The sequence below is a fragment of the Loxodonta africana genome, chromosome 3 (assembly GCF_030014295.1).
Source record: "Loxodonta africana isolate mLoxAfr1 chromosome 3, mLoxAfr1.hap2, whole genome shotgun sequence".
Classification (NCBI taxonomy): Eukaryota; Metazoa; Chordata; class Mammalia; order Proboscidea; family Elephantidae; genus Loxodonta; species Loxodonta africana.
Genome location: NC_087344.1, coordinates 187,731,870 through 187,749,731, shown reverse-complemented (window position 1 = coordinate 187,749,731; position 17,862 = coordinate 187,731,870). Strand labels below are relative to the sequence as shown.

At 61.3% G+C, this 17,862-nt stretch overlaps 1 protein-coding gene across 5 annotated transcripts; it reads right to left on the bottom strand.

Moving 5' to 3' along the window:
* Positions 1-9: 9 nt before the first annotated feature.
* ZBTB7B (zinc finger and BTB domain containing 7B) lies at positions 10-16,184 on the bottom strand. 5 transcript variants are annotated; one of them, XM_064282659.1, is made up of 5 exons: positions 16,134-16,184; positions 15,878-15,978; positions 3,963-4,541; positions 2,718-3,877; positions 10-2,295 (listed from the first exon to the last, which is right to left on the bottom strand). In XM_064282659.1, the coding sequence occupies exons 4-5, from the start codon at positions 3,869-3,871 to the stop codon at positions 1,830-1,832; spliced, it is 1,620 nt and encodes a 539-aa protein (XP_064138729.1). In that variant the 5' UTR covers positions 3,872-3,877; positions 3,963-4,541; positions 15,878-15,978; positions 16,134-16,184; the 3' UTR covers positions 10-1,829. The 5 variants fall into 5 exon arrangements, with proteins under 5 accessions (XP_064138729.1, XP_064138728.1, XP_064138730.1 ...); XM_064282658.1 differs by lacking the exon at positions 3,963-4,541; XM_064282660.1 differs by lacking the exons at positions 15,878-15,978; positions 16,134-16,184 and adding an exon at positions 10,534-10,637.
* Positions 16,185-17,862: the final 1,678 nt, after the last annotated feature.

Genomic DNA, 17,862 nt, shown 5'->3' with positions numbered 1-17,862 from the left:
ACACCAGTGTGAATCTTAAATTATTATTATTTCTTCCTGTCGCTTACACCCGAGGTGTGGGGGAGGGGAAAGGAACAGAAGAGGGGAGATTACCTCCCCCCCTAAGGCACTGACTGGAAAAGCCGCAAGGAGGGAGAGGGGAGGCCACATTGTCCCCACTCCCTGGGGCTAGGCCCCAGATCTCCCCAGCCCTGGGCTCCCCCTATCACCTGAAATGCTATGAGGCCCAGGGCAACCTGACCTCTCCCCCCAATATATTACATCATCACTTTTTAAATAGATAACAGGGACTGGTCCCGCTACCCCCTCCCTGTAACCCCCCACACTGTTGGGGGTACCTGGGCAGCTGTGCAAATGGGCATGGGGGTGCATGGAAGGGAGAGAGAGCACCGGGCCCCTGAACCTGCCCCTTTTAAGGAGGGGGAGGGGCCGCCAGGCCAAGGAAGGGAAATAGTGCAAGGCAGAGCCCAGGCCGCAACGGGGGTCCAGCACCCAGCGAGGAAGGGGAGGGGATAGCCCCCACCCCCAGCAGAATTGGAGAGTTAAAAATCTGAGACTAGATTTCAACAAGACCAACAGAAGAGGCTATGTACAGAACAGGGGTGGATTCAATCCTAATGGAAGAGTGAGATTATTCTCCCCTACCCAACGGGAAGCCCGGGCTGGCAAGGGTCTGAGAAAGGGACTCCTTTCCCATAGCTCCGAAGCCCTCTTTTCCAGAGGCCAAGCGAGAAGTTATTTGCTCACGGCTTTGACAAGAGGGCGCCCGCTCACCAGCAGGAGTGGATGAGGTGAGTGAAGCCTGCTGCTGCAAGTAGCCGCCGGGGGCGCTCGCCCGCGAAGGGCATGGCCGCCAGATGGCGCCGGCTCGCCCGCTCTCCGCAGGGCTCCCCCCAACCCCTCACCCTGTCCCACACCCAGCGCCCCGCCAGCCCGGGGGCGGCGTGAGTCAGGGGCGGCAGCGGCGGCGGGCGGCTCGGGCTCGCACCTGGGCGGGGAGGAGGCCAGGGGGAGGAGAAGAGGCCAGGACGCAGCCCGGCCCGCCCTGCCCTCTGGCCCCGAGGAGGGAGCGGCGGGAACAAGACATTCCCTGCCCGGGGACGCGGGAGGGGAGGGGAGAGGAGCGAGCGGCTCCCCTAGCTGGGCGGGGCCCCTCTCGCTGCCCCCAGGGGCGGGCGAGCCAATCAGGCCACCCCGCCCCCTTCTCCAGGACCCCATGACTCAGCGCTGGGAGCAGGGCGGAGGGGACTGGGATGGCTCCTTCCTTACAGGCCCAGTCCCCCCAGTCTTTCAAGCTTCTACCTTGCTTTCCCCCATCTACCCTTCCTTCGCTGCCCCCTTTTGCATAATTCACTGCCAGGAAAAGGGAACAGAAACCAGGAAGGAGGGGTCTCGGAAGGGAGGGGCAGTCCTTCACCCCCTTACACAGCCAAAACCCCAAGGGGGTATGGGGTGGGGCAAGGCTTTGGTCCCAAGCCTCCCACCCCCTAGAAACCCGCATAGCCGAAGAGGGACCCCACGATTCAGAAATGCATTATTGCTTCTACTCCCCAGTAGCAGCTGGGGACAGGAACCCCACCTTTACAATACAGCTGTAAATATATACATATGTATCACTCTTTGGGGGTCACCCCAATCTGGGGAGCCTCTGCCCCAAAACCTTCTCAGCTTGGAACTGGAATGAGGGCTCAGCAGGGGAAGGAGCTGATTCTGATGCCAGCAAGGCTCAGTGCCCCTGGCCCCAGCTTTCTGTCTGTCCTGCTTGCTCCCACTGCTTGGCATGGGTGTCCCCCGCCTTGTGCTGCTCCATCCTGGCCACTTATCCCTCTTTAAGAGGACTCCATGGCACCCTCAGCCTGGGGCGTGCTGGGTGTCCCCTCCTCATCGTCATCATCAGGTGGCCCCGGGGTGGAGACTGGAGCCCCAGTGGGGGCTGACTGCTCCCAGAATCGAGCCAGGGAGAGGCGGAAGCTGTCCAGGTGGCCATTGGAGAGGTCAAGACCAGCAGGGGACGAGGTGGCGGTGGAGGGTGGTGGGTAGTGGGGTGGCGCATCATCCTTGCGGCGCCGCCGGGTGCGCACCTCCAGGCAGTTCTGGCCCTTGAGGTGACGCTGCAGGTGGTCCTCCTTGGCGAAAGCCTTGTGGCACAGGTGGCACTCATAGGGCCGGTCCCCTGTGTGCAGGTGCATGTGGTTCTTGAGGTCGTAGCTGTGCAGGAAGCGGGCTGGGCAGTGCGGGCACGAGTAGGGGCGCTCTCCTGTGTGCTTCCGCATGTGGATCTTCAGCTTGTCGTTCCTGGCATAGGCAGGGTGAGGAGGGAAGGGAGGTGTTCAGAATGGGAACCCTGGCTGCTTCTGGCCAGGCTCCTAGGCCTTGTACCACTCCCGCCCCTCCCCATTTGTTTCCTCTTTGACCCAGGATACCCTTGCTGACTTATCCGCAGCTTAACTGGGCCCTGCCATCACCCACTCCTCTGCCTCCAGCCCAGCCTTCTTGGGCACCAAATCCTTTATGCTCCATACCCACCTCCCTTGGCTTTCTTTCTCCTCCTAAGTCCTGCTGGTCTCCCTGCTCTGGTGTCTCTTCTCACTCCAGGGGGATCGCCTCACTCTAGTCCCTCCAGGACCACCTACTTCCACATGTCAAGTCTCATAACTCCTTTCCCCTGTCCCCCTGGACATGGACCCTCCTGGGCCCTCTCCCCACTGGGTGCTCACCGGGTGAAGCGGACGCCGCAGACCTCACAGGCAAAGGGCTTCTCGCCTGTATGGGTCCTCATGTGTCGAGGCAGTTTGCCAGCCCCGTGGATGATCTTGTGGCAGACAGGGCACTCCTGGGGCATCTGGGAGCGACGTTTGCGTACTAGCTTGTCCTGGACATCCAGGCCTGGCGTCAGGGCATCCTGGTGCAGGGAGCTTAGGTAGGCCATCAGGTCAGGATCAATGGCATCCTCATCTGAGCCCAGCTCCTCTGGGGAGAGTGGGGGCCCGCCACCCTGTGCCAGCCCATAGGCTGGGGGATATACCAGCTCCTCTTCTTCTTCCTCACCCTCATAGCCCTCGTAGCTCAGGGGCCCCTCAGGGGGTGAGGCAGTCCCTGCAGGAGGACTGTAGGTGTCCCCCAGCCCACTGCCACCACTGCTGCCCACTCTGCCTGCCGCCTCCTCCTCCTCGAAGGTCAAGGGATGGGTGGGCACTGCTGGCACCTCGGGCACCAGGTGGTTCGCCCGGGCCCCCTTGGTCTGCAGGAAAGCTTTTCGGGGCTTGCGGCTGCGGCGGGCAACAGGCCGAGGCGGTGGTGGCGGCGGTGGTGGAAGGGGTGCCTGTGGAGGGCTGTCCTCACCGTTGGGCACTCCAGAGGCTGTGGCTGTGCCAAAGGCCTCCAGGTACTGGCGGGCCCGCTCACAGTCGTCCTCATCAGGGCTGGGAGCTTCCAGCCCACTGCCCTGCAGAATCTCCATGCAGGCAGCGATGACGCAAGGAATCTCCAGCAGCCGGGCGGCCTGGAGCACAGCCGGCATGTTGGCGCTGCTGGTGGTCAGTGTGGCTGTATAGGCAAACTCGAGCAGGGCACCCAACGCCTCCGGCCCCACAAAGTCCAGTTCACACACGCCGGCCCCTGCTCCTCCGGCGGCCATCCCGCTGCCCCCAGCCACCATGCCTGCCCCGCCACCACCTTCGGTGAAGAGCTTCTTGAAGTAGTGGCTGCAGGCAGCCAGTACAGCCCGGTGGGTGCGGTACTCAAGACCCTGCGTCCGGATGGTGAGGTCGCACAGGTGGCCCAGTTGGCGCTGCTCGTTTAGGCAGCTCAGGAGCTCACTGCTGTGGTCCGGGAATGGAATCCCAATTAGGTCATCCTCGGGGCTCCCCATCTTCTCCTGCAGGGGCAAGGAGAGGAGGGGGTTAAGAACACGCAGCCCTGTAAAGGGGCCTGGGGAAGGAACAACACTGGCCAACACTTACGGAGAGATGACTATGTTGTTGTGTGCCGTTGAGTGGATCCGGACTCACACCAACACTATAGGACAGAGCAGAACTGCCTCATAGGGTTTTCTAGGCTGTAATCTTTATGGTAGCAGATTGCCAGGTCTTTTCTCCCACAGGGCCACTGGTGGGTTCGAACTGCCGACCTTTTGGTTAGCAGCTGAGTGTTTAGCCATTGCGCCACCAGGGCTCCTTTCTAAGTGCTTTACATTTATTTAATCTTCTGCTACCCTCTGAAGTACTACGATTATCCATTCCGCAGACAAGGAAACTGAGGTTCAGACAGGTGAAGTGGCTTTCCAAAGCAAGTGGCAAAACAGGGTTCAAACCCAGGCAGTTAGCCCCAAGTCAGTGTTCCCAACCACGGTATTATTATGCTTCCGTGAGCCTGTCTTTCTGGCCCCTTTCTAGTGCTCCATCTCCGTCACCTGCCCAACCCCAACCCATCCCTTTGGAAGGAGCACTGGACTGGGAGTTAGGACTCCTGGGTCTTGGTTCAGGCTTAATGAAGAATTGGGTGAAGGATTCTGGGTGGCTCTGGCGGCAGGTCTCAGTCATCTGAAAAGTTGGGTAACAAACAGTCCATGCAGTGGAGCCTCCTCACAGCTCAGGAAAAGGCCAATGAGGGAATTCAGATTCACGTAGGACCAAAGCCTGCTCCAGGCCAGGGGCCATCAGAAGCTTTAACTCAAGTTATCGCTCTAAAGCATTTGGTACACTGTAAAACACTATGCAAACAAGAGGTGGAGGCTTCCAAGCACCCTCCTCCTCCTCCTCCTGCTCCTCCTGTGGCTCCCCCGGCCACCAGAAGTTCATCTCACTTCTAGATCCCCCTTCTAGTAGAGACCAAATGGGAAATAGCTCCCAGCAGCCCCCCACCACATCCTCCCCTCCCCCATGGGGGCCAAGGAGCAGCCACCCTTTGCTGGGGTGCTGGCGCGGGTGCTTCCTGCCCCGCACAGATAAGCATCACCCCGGCCCCCTCCCCCACTGCCAATAGGCTAAGTTCTACCCCTTCCCCTCCCCCTGCCCCTCCCCCTTGGCTACCACCACCACCTCTCCCTTCCCATTCCTGGTAAACCCTATTCCTGGAGAGCCCCCCTCTCCAGCGAGCCAGAGCCCATCATCTCACCCTCTAAGCTTTCCCCTCCAAGACCTAGCCAGAGAAGAGACAGGAAGCAGCAATCCCAAGATTGGGGGGGTAGTGAAGAGAAGGGAGTCTGGCCTGGAAGTGGGAAGGTCTGCTTCAAGTTCTGGCTCTGCTACTATCTTGCTAAATGACCTTGGGCAAGTCACTTCTTTCTGTACTTCAGTTTCCTCAATTGCATGAGGAGGGGGTGGGAGTAGAAGGCCCAAGGGCCCAGCCCTCCAACCCTGACATTTGGTAGATCTGGAGCAATTGAAGACAGCGTTGGGGGCTGGAAAGAGCTGGGCTCTGGAGTCAGCCAGGCTTGAATCTAAAAACTCAATTTGCCTTTGATTAGCTCTGCAACCTTGAAAGAGCGACTTAATCTTTGAGCTTCTTTCCTCATCTACAAACGGGATAATTCCACCTGACTCCTAAGGTTGTGGTAAGGGTTAAATGAGACCACGTATGGCACAATGCCTGACACACAGTAGGTGCTTAATAAACGTTACGCTTTTCCTAAGACCCAAGAGGCAGAAATGAAGGCGTTGGCGGGGGGGGGGGGGGGCGGTGGTGGTACAGATTCACTATACAAATAGCCTCTGCTAAGAAAACTGCTTGGGGACAGGTCTGCCTCCCTCGCTCAAATCACCCGACAATGGAGTCGGGTTACTACCAGCTCAGTGACCTTGGACAAGTCACTTCCTTTCCAAGGAGGCTTGTTTCCTCATATGTAATATTAAAGGCAGGCCCTGATGATCCCCTACATTTTGTCAGTGTCCCTTCTGCCACGCCCAGCAGCTGCTCAACCTAGGCCAATGGTGGGAAAAGGTTTTTTAGGGGTTGGAGGGGGGGGTCAAGGGCCACAAATTTCCTCTTTAGGACACAGAGCTGCATTGTTTCTGTGTCTCCCTGCCTGCCACCTTCCTTGCACTACCAGGGCTTGGCTCCTGCACAGTCGCTTGCCTGCATGAGCAGCACCCACGTGTCTGTCTGTGCTTGTAAGCCACACCTAGGTTCACTTAGCTAGCCCACTCATTCCCACCCTAAGTCCCCAAACCACTTCTCTCACTGGAGGCCAAGCATTCTGGGAGTGCTCCTTGCTCTCTTTGGTTCTCTTTGGTTCCCTGCTGGTACTGTGGTTCAAGTGGTATATGGCCCCAGGCCTTTGAAACCAACAAAACCTGGGTGGGCAGCAGCATCCGTGGCCACTTAAGCAGTAGTAAGCACCCTTCTGGGCCCAAGCACATCGTGCCCCTCCTGAGGGGGATGGGTGGGGCTAGCCTCCCAGTCCATTGGCAGAGAGCTGGGCACCCACAGGCACGTGGCTCACCCCATCCCTCTCCCTCCTTTTCTCTCCACCCTACCCATTCCCGCCGCTAAGCCCGCCTCCTTTCTCCCACCCCAGGGCCAGTCTCCGTGGCAACTTGGTGTGTGTGTGTGTGTGTGTGTGTGTGTGTGTGTGTGTCGGGGGGCGCTGATTGGCTGACCCCGCTGTCAGGTCACAGTCTCAGGCTGGTTCACCAGGCAACTCACACAGGGCTTGGGCGAGGGTGGGTGTTTAACTCCTTAGGTCCAACTTCGATGCCCCTGGCTAAGAGGTAGATACCAAGGAGGGGGTGGTATGAAAAGCACAGGTGGTGGGGAGAGACAGAGGGCACACGTGGGGAGGGGAAGATGCTCATACAGTTCTGCAGCTTCTGGGAAACTCCCCCAGCCCTTACCCAGGGCCCTGGCACCCATGCCAACTTAGATGCCACCTGGAGCTGTGCTGGTGCCAACCAGGCCAAGGGGGCACTCCTAGCCCCATCATCTGGGAGGGGTGGGTGGGGTGAGGCCTCCCCTTCTTTCTACCAGGGTGGGGCACTGGTGCCAGGGTGCCCACCCCACCTTGGGCACCCTTCCCACCTCTGCATCCCAGAGGGCCCAGCCCCCTGACACCCCATGAAGGCGGCCCATCTCCACCCAGCCTGGCATGCCCCCTCTTGCTAAGACCTTGTGGGCATGGGCGTGTGTAGTGGTTGGGGGGGCAGCTATGCCAGGGAACCAGGCAAGGTCTGTTTGGTCTGTTTGCCTGGTAGGGGGAGAGCTGGGGGCCCCGCCCCATCATGCCCCCCTTTCCCGCCACCCCCCCAGGCTCCCCTCACTGTCAGGCCTGCTAGACCAGCCAAGCCGGTGGGCAGTTCTCTTGAAACTGGGCCCTGAGTCAAGCCTGCCCCATCTTTGGTGGGGGGAAGATTTAGGGGTGAGAAAGATGGGAGGGCAAAGGTGGGAGCCCCTACCACCTACCCCTCAGTGCCCAAGGGCACCTGCCAGGGTGTGTCCACCATCAGGAACCCAAAAGGTAGAGGGCACTGGCCCTGAGTTGGAAAGAAAAAGAAGGCTGGTAACTCTTTCCAGGTGCTGGCCGTAGGCTGTGTCCAGTGTAGGGCTGGGGGGCACCCAGGCCAACACTGCTGGCTTGAGCCAGCTGAAGGACAGGGATAGGAGGCCCTGAATGGGGCAGCTGAGTAAAGCTGGTCTCCTTCCCCCCACCCTGAGGATTAGGGGAGTGAGGCTTAGTGTGGGGGGCAGCAGGCGGAACCAGGATTAGTGGCGGAGAAAATAGATATGGGCCTGAGACACAGGCACACACAGCCCCCCTCCAGGCTAAAGTGAGTGCCCCCACCTCCACGCTCTGCCAGGGAGCCTGAGAGGGACCTGGCCAGGATTCTCCAGGAACAGCAGCATGGAGAGGACCAGGCTGTGACATCCTCCCGCCAGGGGTGATGGAGAGACCTGTGACTCTTCCCAAAGCTCCAGGCTCCTTGCCAACCACCCCTCCCCCTTACTTCTTTCTCCTTTCTACCCCCCAGCCGCCACCCCAACTCCAGCCTCAGGTTCTCTTCCTGTTTTTTTGGAGCTAAGTTTGCACGAAGCCAGGGCTTTGGCCTGTGGCTGGACCAGGGGCATGGGGGAATAGGAGACCCAGTCCAAAGTCCTCAGGGACCCAGGAGTCCTAGTTCCCCAGCCTCCCCCACCCCTTCCCAGGGCCTCTGGGGCCCAGGGGCTGCAGCCATCTGGACTGTCCAATTGAGGAGGCAGGGTGACAGGGGCTGAGCCATATCCCACTGGAGGACTGGAAGAGCTTTGAACAAGAGGTTCTCTGCCCAACGATGCCCTGGGCACTTATGGTCCCCTTCTCACTGCACCCCAGCCCCCCCAAGCTTGTGCCTGCCTTCCCCATCCCCCATATGACGCTTCCCCCCTCCTAACCTCACCACCCCCAGCACTCACACTTCCTGGGGGGAGGCGGGGAAGAGAGACCGCAAGCCAGAAGGGGGAAGGAGGCAAGGGGAGTTGGCTGCTTCCCGGTGCTGTGGGGGTTAAGTCTCTCCCCCTCCCTCAAAATCCCCCATTCCTGACACTGGGGCTCCTGAAATGAGGGAGAACTCAGTGCTCCTCCACATTTTCTTTCCAGGACACCAGCCCTAGTCCACAGCACCCCAGGCTCCATCAAGGGGAATATGAGGGAGATAAATGATGGGGGAAGAAGGGATGGGGGCAACTCTTTATCCCCAGCCTTCCTCAGTTTTCTCCTCTCTACCTTTGGGTATCCCCTGCCCCTCAGCCTCAGCCACCCCTTCTCATACTCTTGGCCTCTTTTCTTGGCCTCCTCTGTCCATCCCGACTACCTTCTCTGGCCCTTGTCTTCCCTGGCTGAGACTACTCCTTTGCTGCCCTGCCTTCGGCCTTGCCATGCTCCTCACCTTCTTTCTACCACATCAGTGTCCTTAGGCCTCATCCTAGGGACCATCACTACCTCTGCCTTCCTTTTCCCATTCTGTTCTCCCTCTCAAGCCTCTCCTACTTCCTCCATTTCCCCTCTGCCCCAAGCATCCCTTCTCTTCTCCCCACACATGTGGTGGGGGGGCGGGGGAGGTTGGTAGGAAGGGGCAGAGGAATGAAATCAGGGACCTGGGCCTGCCAAGTCCTGGTCGTGCCAAGGGATGGCCACGTTCAGGACACCCATGACCCCCTCTGGATGAGGCAGGGGGACCAAAATTTGGGGGCCACTTGGGGAGGATGGTGGCGGAAGGGGGTGCAGGAAGAGCGGATGTGGGGTGGGGGTGGGGGGACAACCTGCGTCTCCCTGCCCGTCAGAGTTTCCAGCCCTGTTGCTGCTGGACTTTCCCTAGAGAGTGCCCTCCTCGCGGCAGGCCACTGTCCACTTGGACAGACCCTGACCGGCAGGATTCCCAGCAGGATCTGCCTGGGCAATGCCAGCTCCCCTCAGGGCCTGAGAAGCTCACGTAAGGTGCCAGGGTCTGCCCTGTGCCCACCCCCTCCCCCCAGCCCAGAATCTCCGGCAGGGTAACTGAGCTGGCTGGTAACCCCACACCCGCCAAGCCGCCAGCAGAAACCTGAGCCCCCCAGCCCCAGAGGACACCCCAGCCCGGTCCCCGGAGCCCGGCTCCCTGCCAGCCTGTCCAACCTCTTGTCCCGGACCAGCAATCACTCGGCTCCTACAGGCCTTTTTCCTGCCTTCTCTGGTCTTCTTGGGGTCTCTTAGGCTCGGAAGCCTCTCTGTACTCCAGCTCCTCAGACTCTCAGTCCCCCAAACCTCTCCAGGGAAGTTTGGGCACCATCTTCCTAGCCTGTTTTTCAGTTTCCCTCTGACCCTTGACCAATTCTAGGCCTCAAGCCTCCCCTGGGGCCTGATCTCCCAGGCCACAGCAGGGCCTACTCACCTGAACGCTGAGGGGCCCTGCCGGCAACTCCTCCTGGCCCCTGGGGGGGAGCAGGTTGGGAGGGGTGGGGGTGGTAGGGTGGCTGTTCCCCGCTCCAGCTCCCTCCTTCAAAGGGGCCGCCCACGACCTGGCCCAGCCCCTCCCCCCACAGCCTTAACCCTCTGGGTGCTAGCCCCCTCCCCCAGCTGGGAGGGAGGGGTTACAAGAGGACTGGCAGCGTGGGAGAGGACCCAGAGCCTGCTGAGCCTCTGCCTGTGATGCCCCAAGCCCCGGCCGTACCCACCCCCGCCTGTCCTTGCTCAGTCCTCAAAGGGGAAAAAGGTGAAGAGTAGGGAAGGTAGGCACTGGGACAGTCCAGGAGGACAGAGGTGAGGAGGAGCAAAGGGAGAGGCTGTCGGAGGTGGGACCAGGAGAAGGAAGAAGGGAGGGGAGGGGACAGGAGGCAGCAGTGGCCAGAAAAGGGAGGAGGGGAACCCTGGACAGTCAGTGCCAGGGGTGACAGGTGCCCAGGTCCCAGCCCCACAAGGCATATGGGATAGGGGACCATAGGAGGCCCTCCAGACCCCAGCAGGTCCCTCAGCCCCCTGAGAGCTGGCCGAATTCTCCCTACCCTCTACTGGGCTGGGGCCCTCAGGGGCTGGGCAAGGCGGCACCCCGCCCTCCCCATAGCCTCACCCCAAACCCACTCACATACCACAGTTCCTCGCCCAGGCGCCAGCCCCTGCCAACCAGGCCAGGGGGCAGCACCGGTGCCAGCCCCCAATGGCCAGGGGATCAGGGGGACAGAGCTGGCTTGAGGGGGATGGACAGATGGGGGGAGCTGTGGGCACCGAAAGAGGAAGGAGCTGGGAGGGGGCATCTGCTGGGAAGCGCCTAGCCCCACCCCTTGCGCAAGCCGCTGCCACCCTGGCCGGTTGGGTGGGACCCGCCTGGGCCTGAGGGGCAACTCAGGAGGGCTCTGAGCCCAGATATGGGTGGGCCACAAAGTTCCACTTAAACAACTTCTGGGGTCCCTGTTTCCTGGAACAAGGGGAGCCCTAGTGTCCCCCAGACACTAGGTCATCCCAAGTTCTGCAAGATTAGGGGGGACCTCAGAAATGCCCCCTAAACTACCCCCTCCCCTTTTCCCCCAACAGCTGCTGGCTCAATGCCGCTGGCCTGCTGCCCCTCACCAGCTCCCGGCCCGGTTGGCACCTACCCACCAGGATGCTGGCAGTCCTGCCCTCCTCTCCCTCCTACCCCCCTGCTCCCAGAGCCCCATGCCAACTGTGGGCCTGGGGTGGGGGAGGGTCACCCCTGTGCCTTGGTGCCAGCCAGGCGGGCCCAGGTCCCCAGCTCCTACAGATAAGGCCAAAGACCCTGTTCTCAAGCCACCTCCTCTAGAGACAGCACACTGGTCAGGGCTACGAAGGGAGCCCAGGAGGCTAGGAGCAGCCCAGTGAGCAGTCACAGAAGCTCCCCTCCCCAGGGTGGGTGCCGACGTCTCTCCCAGCCACCAGCCCCCCGGGCATTCTCCCTGCCCAAGCATTTGCCTGGGCACCAAAGTCCCTGCAATTCCTGACAGTCCTAGTGCCCGCAGTCTACGAGGGAGTGGGGTGGGGCTGCTCTCTGCCCTTTGATCCCCATAAAGGGAGCGAACCTGCCTAGTGGGCAGGGGGCAGGGAAGGAGTTCACGGGGCCCCTCCATTTCACCCCTGCCAGGGACAGCAGAACAGGGTGTGGGCATCTCTTGGGTGGGGCCTTAAGGTAAGAATGGGCAGCATGTATCAGCAGGGGAGATGGACGTCAATCTTAGGTACATGGTATCACATGGAAATGGGATGGCAAGAACAAGGTGGGGGGATGCACGGGGTACCCATGTTCTAACCCATCCCAGCGGTAGCCTTTACTCTCAACCAGAAACCGTTCTAGATTCAGCCAAATTAAATTCAGAGCTCATGGTGGACTACAACTCCCAGTGTGCACCACAGCTGCTTTGCATGTACCTTGGGAGTTGTAGTTCCCTTGAGAAGTCCTGTGCACCTCTCCCGGAGAGCCCTGGTAAAGGGGTAGGGAGGGCAGTGGACTTGAGTGTGAATCTCCAAAGGTGCTGTGTTTAAGAAAAGGTAAAAGGCTAGGTGACCAATGGTGGGAGGGAGAGGACCCCTGTTCCCAGGCAAAGGGGGAGGAAAGGAGGAAGGAAGGAGGAGAGGATGTCTGTTGAAAGGGGCATATGGGTGGGGAGGAGTTGGGGGGGGCGTGGAAACAGGAAGGAAACTGAAGCCAGAGACATGAGGTCGAAAGCAAGGGCTTGGGGGAGCCCCACTCCGAGGCCTGGCAGGGTCTGGGAAGCCCCCCCCCACCCCATTCTGGTGGCCAGGGGAGACTTAAGAGGAATTAGTGACGTTAAGTAGTAGCAAACTGGTATGTTTGTGGGGGCTACTGGCTCCATATCCCTGCCACCAGTCCTCAACCCTTGCTTGGACCTGGACAGGTGTTTGCTAGCTAGGGCGTTCTGAAGGCTCCAAGCATTCTGGAGATGCCAGCAGGCAAAGGAAGGGGTTGGGGAGGCCTGATGGTGAGTATGGTGGTGGTGTGTGTGGGGTCAGGCCCAGGTGTGGGGTCAAGGAAGAGTGCTGGCAAATAAGAATGCAGTCCTTTAAGGCAGAGGCCATGGCAGCTGGGAGGCTTCAGGGAAGAGAAGGTTAAGATGTCAAGACCACTAGCCTCCCACCCATCCCGGGCTGTGGGATAGAACAGAGAGGGCAGCCCTCTCTGCCTCCCTGGGGAATTTGCTAAAGGTAGCTTGCCCTTGTGCCATTCCCTTGAACATTAAAGGTGGCAACTCAGGGCGGAGGCCACAAGGTCAGAGATGGGCTGAGAACCTTCTCTGAGGCCACTTTTTCTGGACTCCCCAAACAAGGCTCTGGGACAGACGCTCACAGGCCCCAACCAAGACTCTTGCCAAGACCTGGGCCTGGCTGGGTAGGGGTCTTTCCTGCCCCCTCTGAAGACCTTAATGGTAGATGGCAGTCCCTTCCCTATCCCCTTCCCCCCAGTCCCCCAGGCCCGCCTTGGCGTCTGGCCGCCTGTGTGTTGGCAGGACTAGGGGGGGCGGCGAGGCAACTTCAAACTGTCCGGGCAAAACGTCAAGTTTACTCACGAGTTTACTCAGCAGAAGGAGGGGGAAGAGGCCAGGGCGGGCACACCCCATGCCAGGGTCCTATCCGTATGCCTGTCCCCACCTTCCTCCCCCACCCTCCTCTTCAGCAGTAGGCCAAAACAGGCCTAGGCCTCAAGGCCTGGTGGCAGGGCAGTCTTAAATCTCAGGAAGGTCAGGGAGCCAAGCAGGCGGGAGGCAGGAAGCCCCAAAGCAGGCCTAGAGGCTTCTATCAGAGGGCAGTGCCCTGCCTGGAGCCCATTCACTACCCATCTTGGGGCCTCGGCCTTGGGCCAGGAGAACTGGGCCTCTCAGCCACCAAGAAGGGGCAGTACCAGGCCAGGCCTCCTCCATCTGAGCAATCCCCTGGGCAATGACTTTTGACCCCAAGTGCCCAGTCCCAGGCTGTGCCTCAGGCACCAGAATGATGCCATCCACACAGCCATAGGATTAGGGGCTGGGTCTCTCAGCCTTGGCTTGGAATGGGGGACCAGCAACCTATCTGACCTACTTCCCTTTCCTCCCCACCTGCTTTCATTCTCTGCTTCTCTCCCCCAGCCCTTACTGTCCCCACCCCAGAGGCGCTCCACCCCCCATGCCCGCCGGGGGGCCCTCCCCCACCCTTCCCCAGGGTGCCAAGTGCAAGCACACAAAGGGCCCGATGGTGCATTGTTAGCCCAGCCCCCGCTGCCCGCCGCACCCTCCCAGGGCAGGCACTAGGCCAAGGAGGAGCTGGGGGCCCTGGGTGCCAGGGGGCACCATGGGTAAGGGGGAAGAGGACAGCACCTGTCTTCCAGACACTGGGGTCCATATAAGCCAGGGCTGAGTAGTGATGACAGTGCCCCATTAGAGCAAGGCCTCTCTCCTTGACACCTGAGCCTAGTGGGCACTGCCTGCCTTCTTCCCCAGAGCCCCTTTCTGGTGGTATCAACCCCTTCTTGACCCCTGCCCCAATGCTGGGTGGTGTGGTACCCAAGGGAGGGGACAGTGTCTGGGGGTGCCAGGAGGCTGTGTCGTGCCCACAGCAACCATGTAACAGAGGCACGCTGGGGGAGCCGGGGTCCCGGGGGCCAGGGACAGGAGGCACTGACAGAGATTTCTCCATGTTTCATCAGCTGCTCCAGGGGGAGCCCCCTGCCCTTCTCCCCAGTCACCACTAAGGAGGAAAGGAGGAACAGTAAGCCCAGTCACAAATACATCCCTTTCCAGCCCAGCCTAGCACTCCTTATGCCCACTTTTTCCTCCCAACCCAATGCCCACCTCCCCTGTAGTGCCAGGCAGGTACAGTGGCCACCAAACTAGTTGGTGTGGGGGTAAGTAGGAGGCAACCCCATAATGCTCCAGGCCTCACTACCCCCACATACACACACTCCCCCAGGGAACATAGAGTTCCCATCCTGGTTTAACCCCTCACTGTCCAATCTGGCTCCCCCAGCCCCTGATAAACCATCTCCCTCCTCCAGGAATAAGTTGGGGGAAGGGGGAATAGCTGCGCTGACTCATGCCCATTCTCAGTTGCAGCCAGGGGTCTACAAGTCATTAGGGCGGGGGTCAATTCAAGAACGCCCTCCACCTGGCCCGGAAGCCAGGACAGCCTGCCGGTCTCCCCCTCTCCCCAGCACCCACTTCCGGTGTCCCAAACTAGGTCAGCAGCGCTCGTTTCCTGTGGGTCAGCTAGCACCGGCGCCTCTGCCCCTCCCCTGCTCCAGACCCAGGCTCCCCACCCCCCCTGCCCCCCAGGGCGCCCCGAGGTCTCACCACGTTTCAGCTGCCCTTTGATACGTAGGGGTTGTGCGGGGCGGGGGGCAGGGGACCCGCCCTCTCTCTAAACACTAGCAGGGCCGGGGCGCCTGGGCAGGCACGTGTCCGGGCACAACCCGCTGCCCACGCCGCCCCCCCACTCCCGGCCCCCCCCCCCCCCCGGCTCTGGCCGGGACACGTCGCTCTCTTACTTGGGGTGGGGTGGGGTGGGAGGAGGGAGAGAAAACTGGGAATTCAAAGTAGCGCCCCCCACCCCTTTGAATGGCAGCCCTCTGCAAACGGCGCTCACTGTAGGTTCTACAACAACACAGTAGCGACCCCCACCCTGGGTAGGGGCAGGTGCGCCGGCGCCGGTGGACGTGGTGGGGGGGGTGATGTTAGGAAAGAGAATTCTTCTCAGTCACCCACCCTTGCTCTCGGGTTCTGGGGGCTGGAGCTAGCTCTGAAAAGGTGGCGGTGGGTCTGGAGCCTGAAGGAAGGGAGTGGGATTGAGGGGTGCGGATAGAGGAGGTCGTTCTATGGCGCTCGGGGGTTGTCGCTGAGCCTCCCTACTGCTGGAGAGAGAGAGCCGCTTGGGAAGCGCAAGAAACCGAATAGTCCAGCCGGTAACTTTCCCCCAAGCCGCGGCTCCTCCTGTGCCCCCCCCACCCCCCATACAACTGGCCCGGGTCCAACCCACCGCGCCAGGGGGCGCGGGGGGGGGGGCGAGTTGTCCTAGTTAGAGCCGGTCAACGTTTCCATTCCCTCAACTCGGCCCGGTCGGGGGTCTCCCCCTAAAGTCACGAAGGAGACTGGGGGAGCGCTTAGCGCGCCTCACCTCTCCATCCCAGAGCCGCCTGTCTTTCTGATTCCAGGAGAAGTGCAGACAAAGTTTCTGGGGACCCTCCGCCCAGGGTTAAGGGGTGGCCGTAGTTCCTTCTCTACTCTTCTTCCCAGTGAAAACCAATTCCAACAACCCGGGGTGCTGGGAAGGTACGAGGAAGGGGAGTGGTGGGAATCTGGTCTGCATGCGTGTGTGTGTGTGTGTGTGTGTGTGTGTGTGTAGGGGGGGTCCCTGTTACAGGACGGACGAAGGACACTGCAGTAGTCTCGAGTCTGGGGGACCCCGAGCCGTGAGACAAAAGTGGGGTACACTCACCTCTCGGCCGTCGGGTCCGCTGGCTGGAGCTGTTGAGGTACCAGTTGTGAGGAGAAGCGTGTCCCCCGCCAGGCCCGGGGGCTTGGGGCCCTGCTCCGGTCCTGGTCAGAAGGCCGCGGTCAGTCGCTCGCCGCTCGCTGCTGGGGGGCTCCTCCTCCGCCGCCCTCTGCCTCCTCCTGCCGCCCGCCCCCCCCTCGGCCGCCGAGTGCCGCACATCCACCTGGCTCCCACCCGCCCCCCCCCGGGCCCGCCTCACCTGTCCTGCTGTCTCACCTGTCCTCCTGCTTGCTTTCCCCCCATCCCTCCCCTCCCTCCCCCCGCCCCCTGCCACCCCCCAAACTCCCCCCCCAACCCTTAGCAACACCCTCTGTCACTTCCTGGTTTTTCACCCGCCCCCCCAGGCCCCCCTCCCTCCGCCCAATAAGGACATAAACTTCAACCCCTTCGTCCAGCCAGTCCCTGCAGGGCGCAGATGGGGTCCCTTCCTTCTTTGCGCTCTTCCTCTGAGCTCTTTGCACTCCGAGCCTTTCCCACCCTTCTCTTTTCCCTCCTTCTTTTCTTCTCTCTCTCTCTTTTTCCCTTCACCTGCCGTGGTCCTTTTCCCCCCCTCCCCTTTCTCTCTCGCTCTTCTCCTGCCCCTATCTCTCCCAGTCCACCTTAACTCGAGCCCCGCCCCCGACCCCCAGCCAGCCCTCCGCCGCTGCACTGCTCCACCCCCTGCACTCCACCGCCCCGTCCGCCCATTGGCCTGAACACACGCCCATCCCCAGCGAGTGCGGCCGTGCGCTTGGCCAGGCAGGGGGCGGAGCCGAGGGGCTGGCCTGAAACCTGGAGGAGGGGAAGGGGGAGGGGACAGTGTCCGCAGTGGCCGGGGAGCAGACCGCCCCCACCAGGGGCTCCCGCTCTTCCAAGAGGGGCTTCTGCAGGCTTAGAACCTCGCGAAGGAAGGAAATGAGAGTTTAAGATAGGCTGGGTGGGAGAGAGCCGGGGACGTAGGGTCTTGCAGGAGGGGGTCCCGTGAAGGGCCATAATCAGGTCAGGGCCCCGGGAGGCAGGGGGAGGGGAGCCAACAGGCCTTCTTCTCCAGCCCCTACGCCCCTCCCCCTCTGAGGGAGTGGAGGAGTCGAGGCTGCGGGCACCCTGAGTCCCTCCCCACGCGTGACGGCGCCCCGTGGGGAGGGAACGGCGCCCGGGACAAGCAGCCTCTGCGCTCCAGCCGGTGCCCGCTGCGGCCTTGGCATTGTCAGAGGGGAGGGGCCGGGCCTGCGGAGGGGGGGAGGGAGGCGGTTCACGCTCATGGTCCCCGCCTTCATCCCGCCAGCTCCCTAAGTGGAGAAACTGAGTCTCCGCGAAGTAGCGACGTCTTGATACGGATTTGTTCAGAGACCTAGGTGACGAAGGGGAGCCTGGATGTGTTAGGATGTGTATGTATGTGTGTGGGGGGCGAGATACGTACTTCAGTGCCGCCCCCCAAATGAGGAAGGTAGCCTGAGAGGGACGCTTCCCAGTGGGCCTGCTACGCTACGTACCCCAAAGGGCCCCTCCCACTGGTGTCAAATGGAATCGAATACGGCTACCTCGGGCCAGGTTCCACTCTCCCGGACCGGCCGGGCCGAACCGGGTAGGACTTGTTTTCCCCTCCCCCCCTCTGCAGGGGACACCCCCTCCCTTTCCAGCAGGTGGCTCCGCGGGACACCAGCTCAACCTGTTGGACCACAATGGGCGGCGCCAGGGGGGCCCTAGCTCTCACCCGGGCTGACCCGGGATCCCCGCGCAGGGGGAGGGGCGGAGCCCCGGTCCCTCCCTCCCTCTCTCCCCCTCCCTCTCTCCCTCCAGGGCCGTGACTCAGCCTCGGGGCCGCTGCCCTGCGCCCCAGCCAGGGGCGGAAAGTGTGAGGCGCCCCTGAGGGCCCAGGCCAAACCAAACAGCCCCCCACCCCAGACATTATCTCACTGGAGAATTAGGGGGGCTATAGAAAGGAGGGG

Coding starts and splice junctions, on each gene's coding strand:
- ZBTB7B (XM_064282656.1), bottom strand. CDS start 10,698: ATGCCCCCTCCCAGCTCCTTCCTCTTTCGGTGCCCACAGCTCCCCCCA. Junction 3,878..10,533: donor CGCCTGGGCGAGGAACTGTG/GTATGTGAGTGG, acceptor TTGCCCCTGCAG/GAGAAGATGGGGAGCCCCGA. Junction 2,296..2,717: donor TGCGGCGTCCGCTTCACCCG/GTGAGCACCCAG, acceptor TGCCTATGCCAG/GAACGACAAGCTGAAGATCC.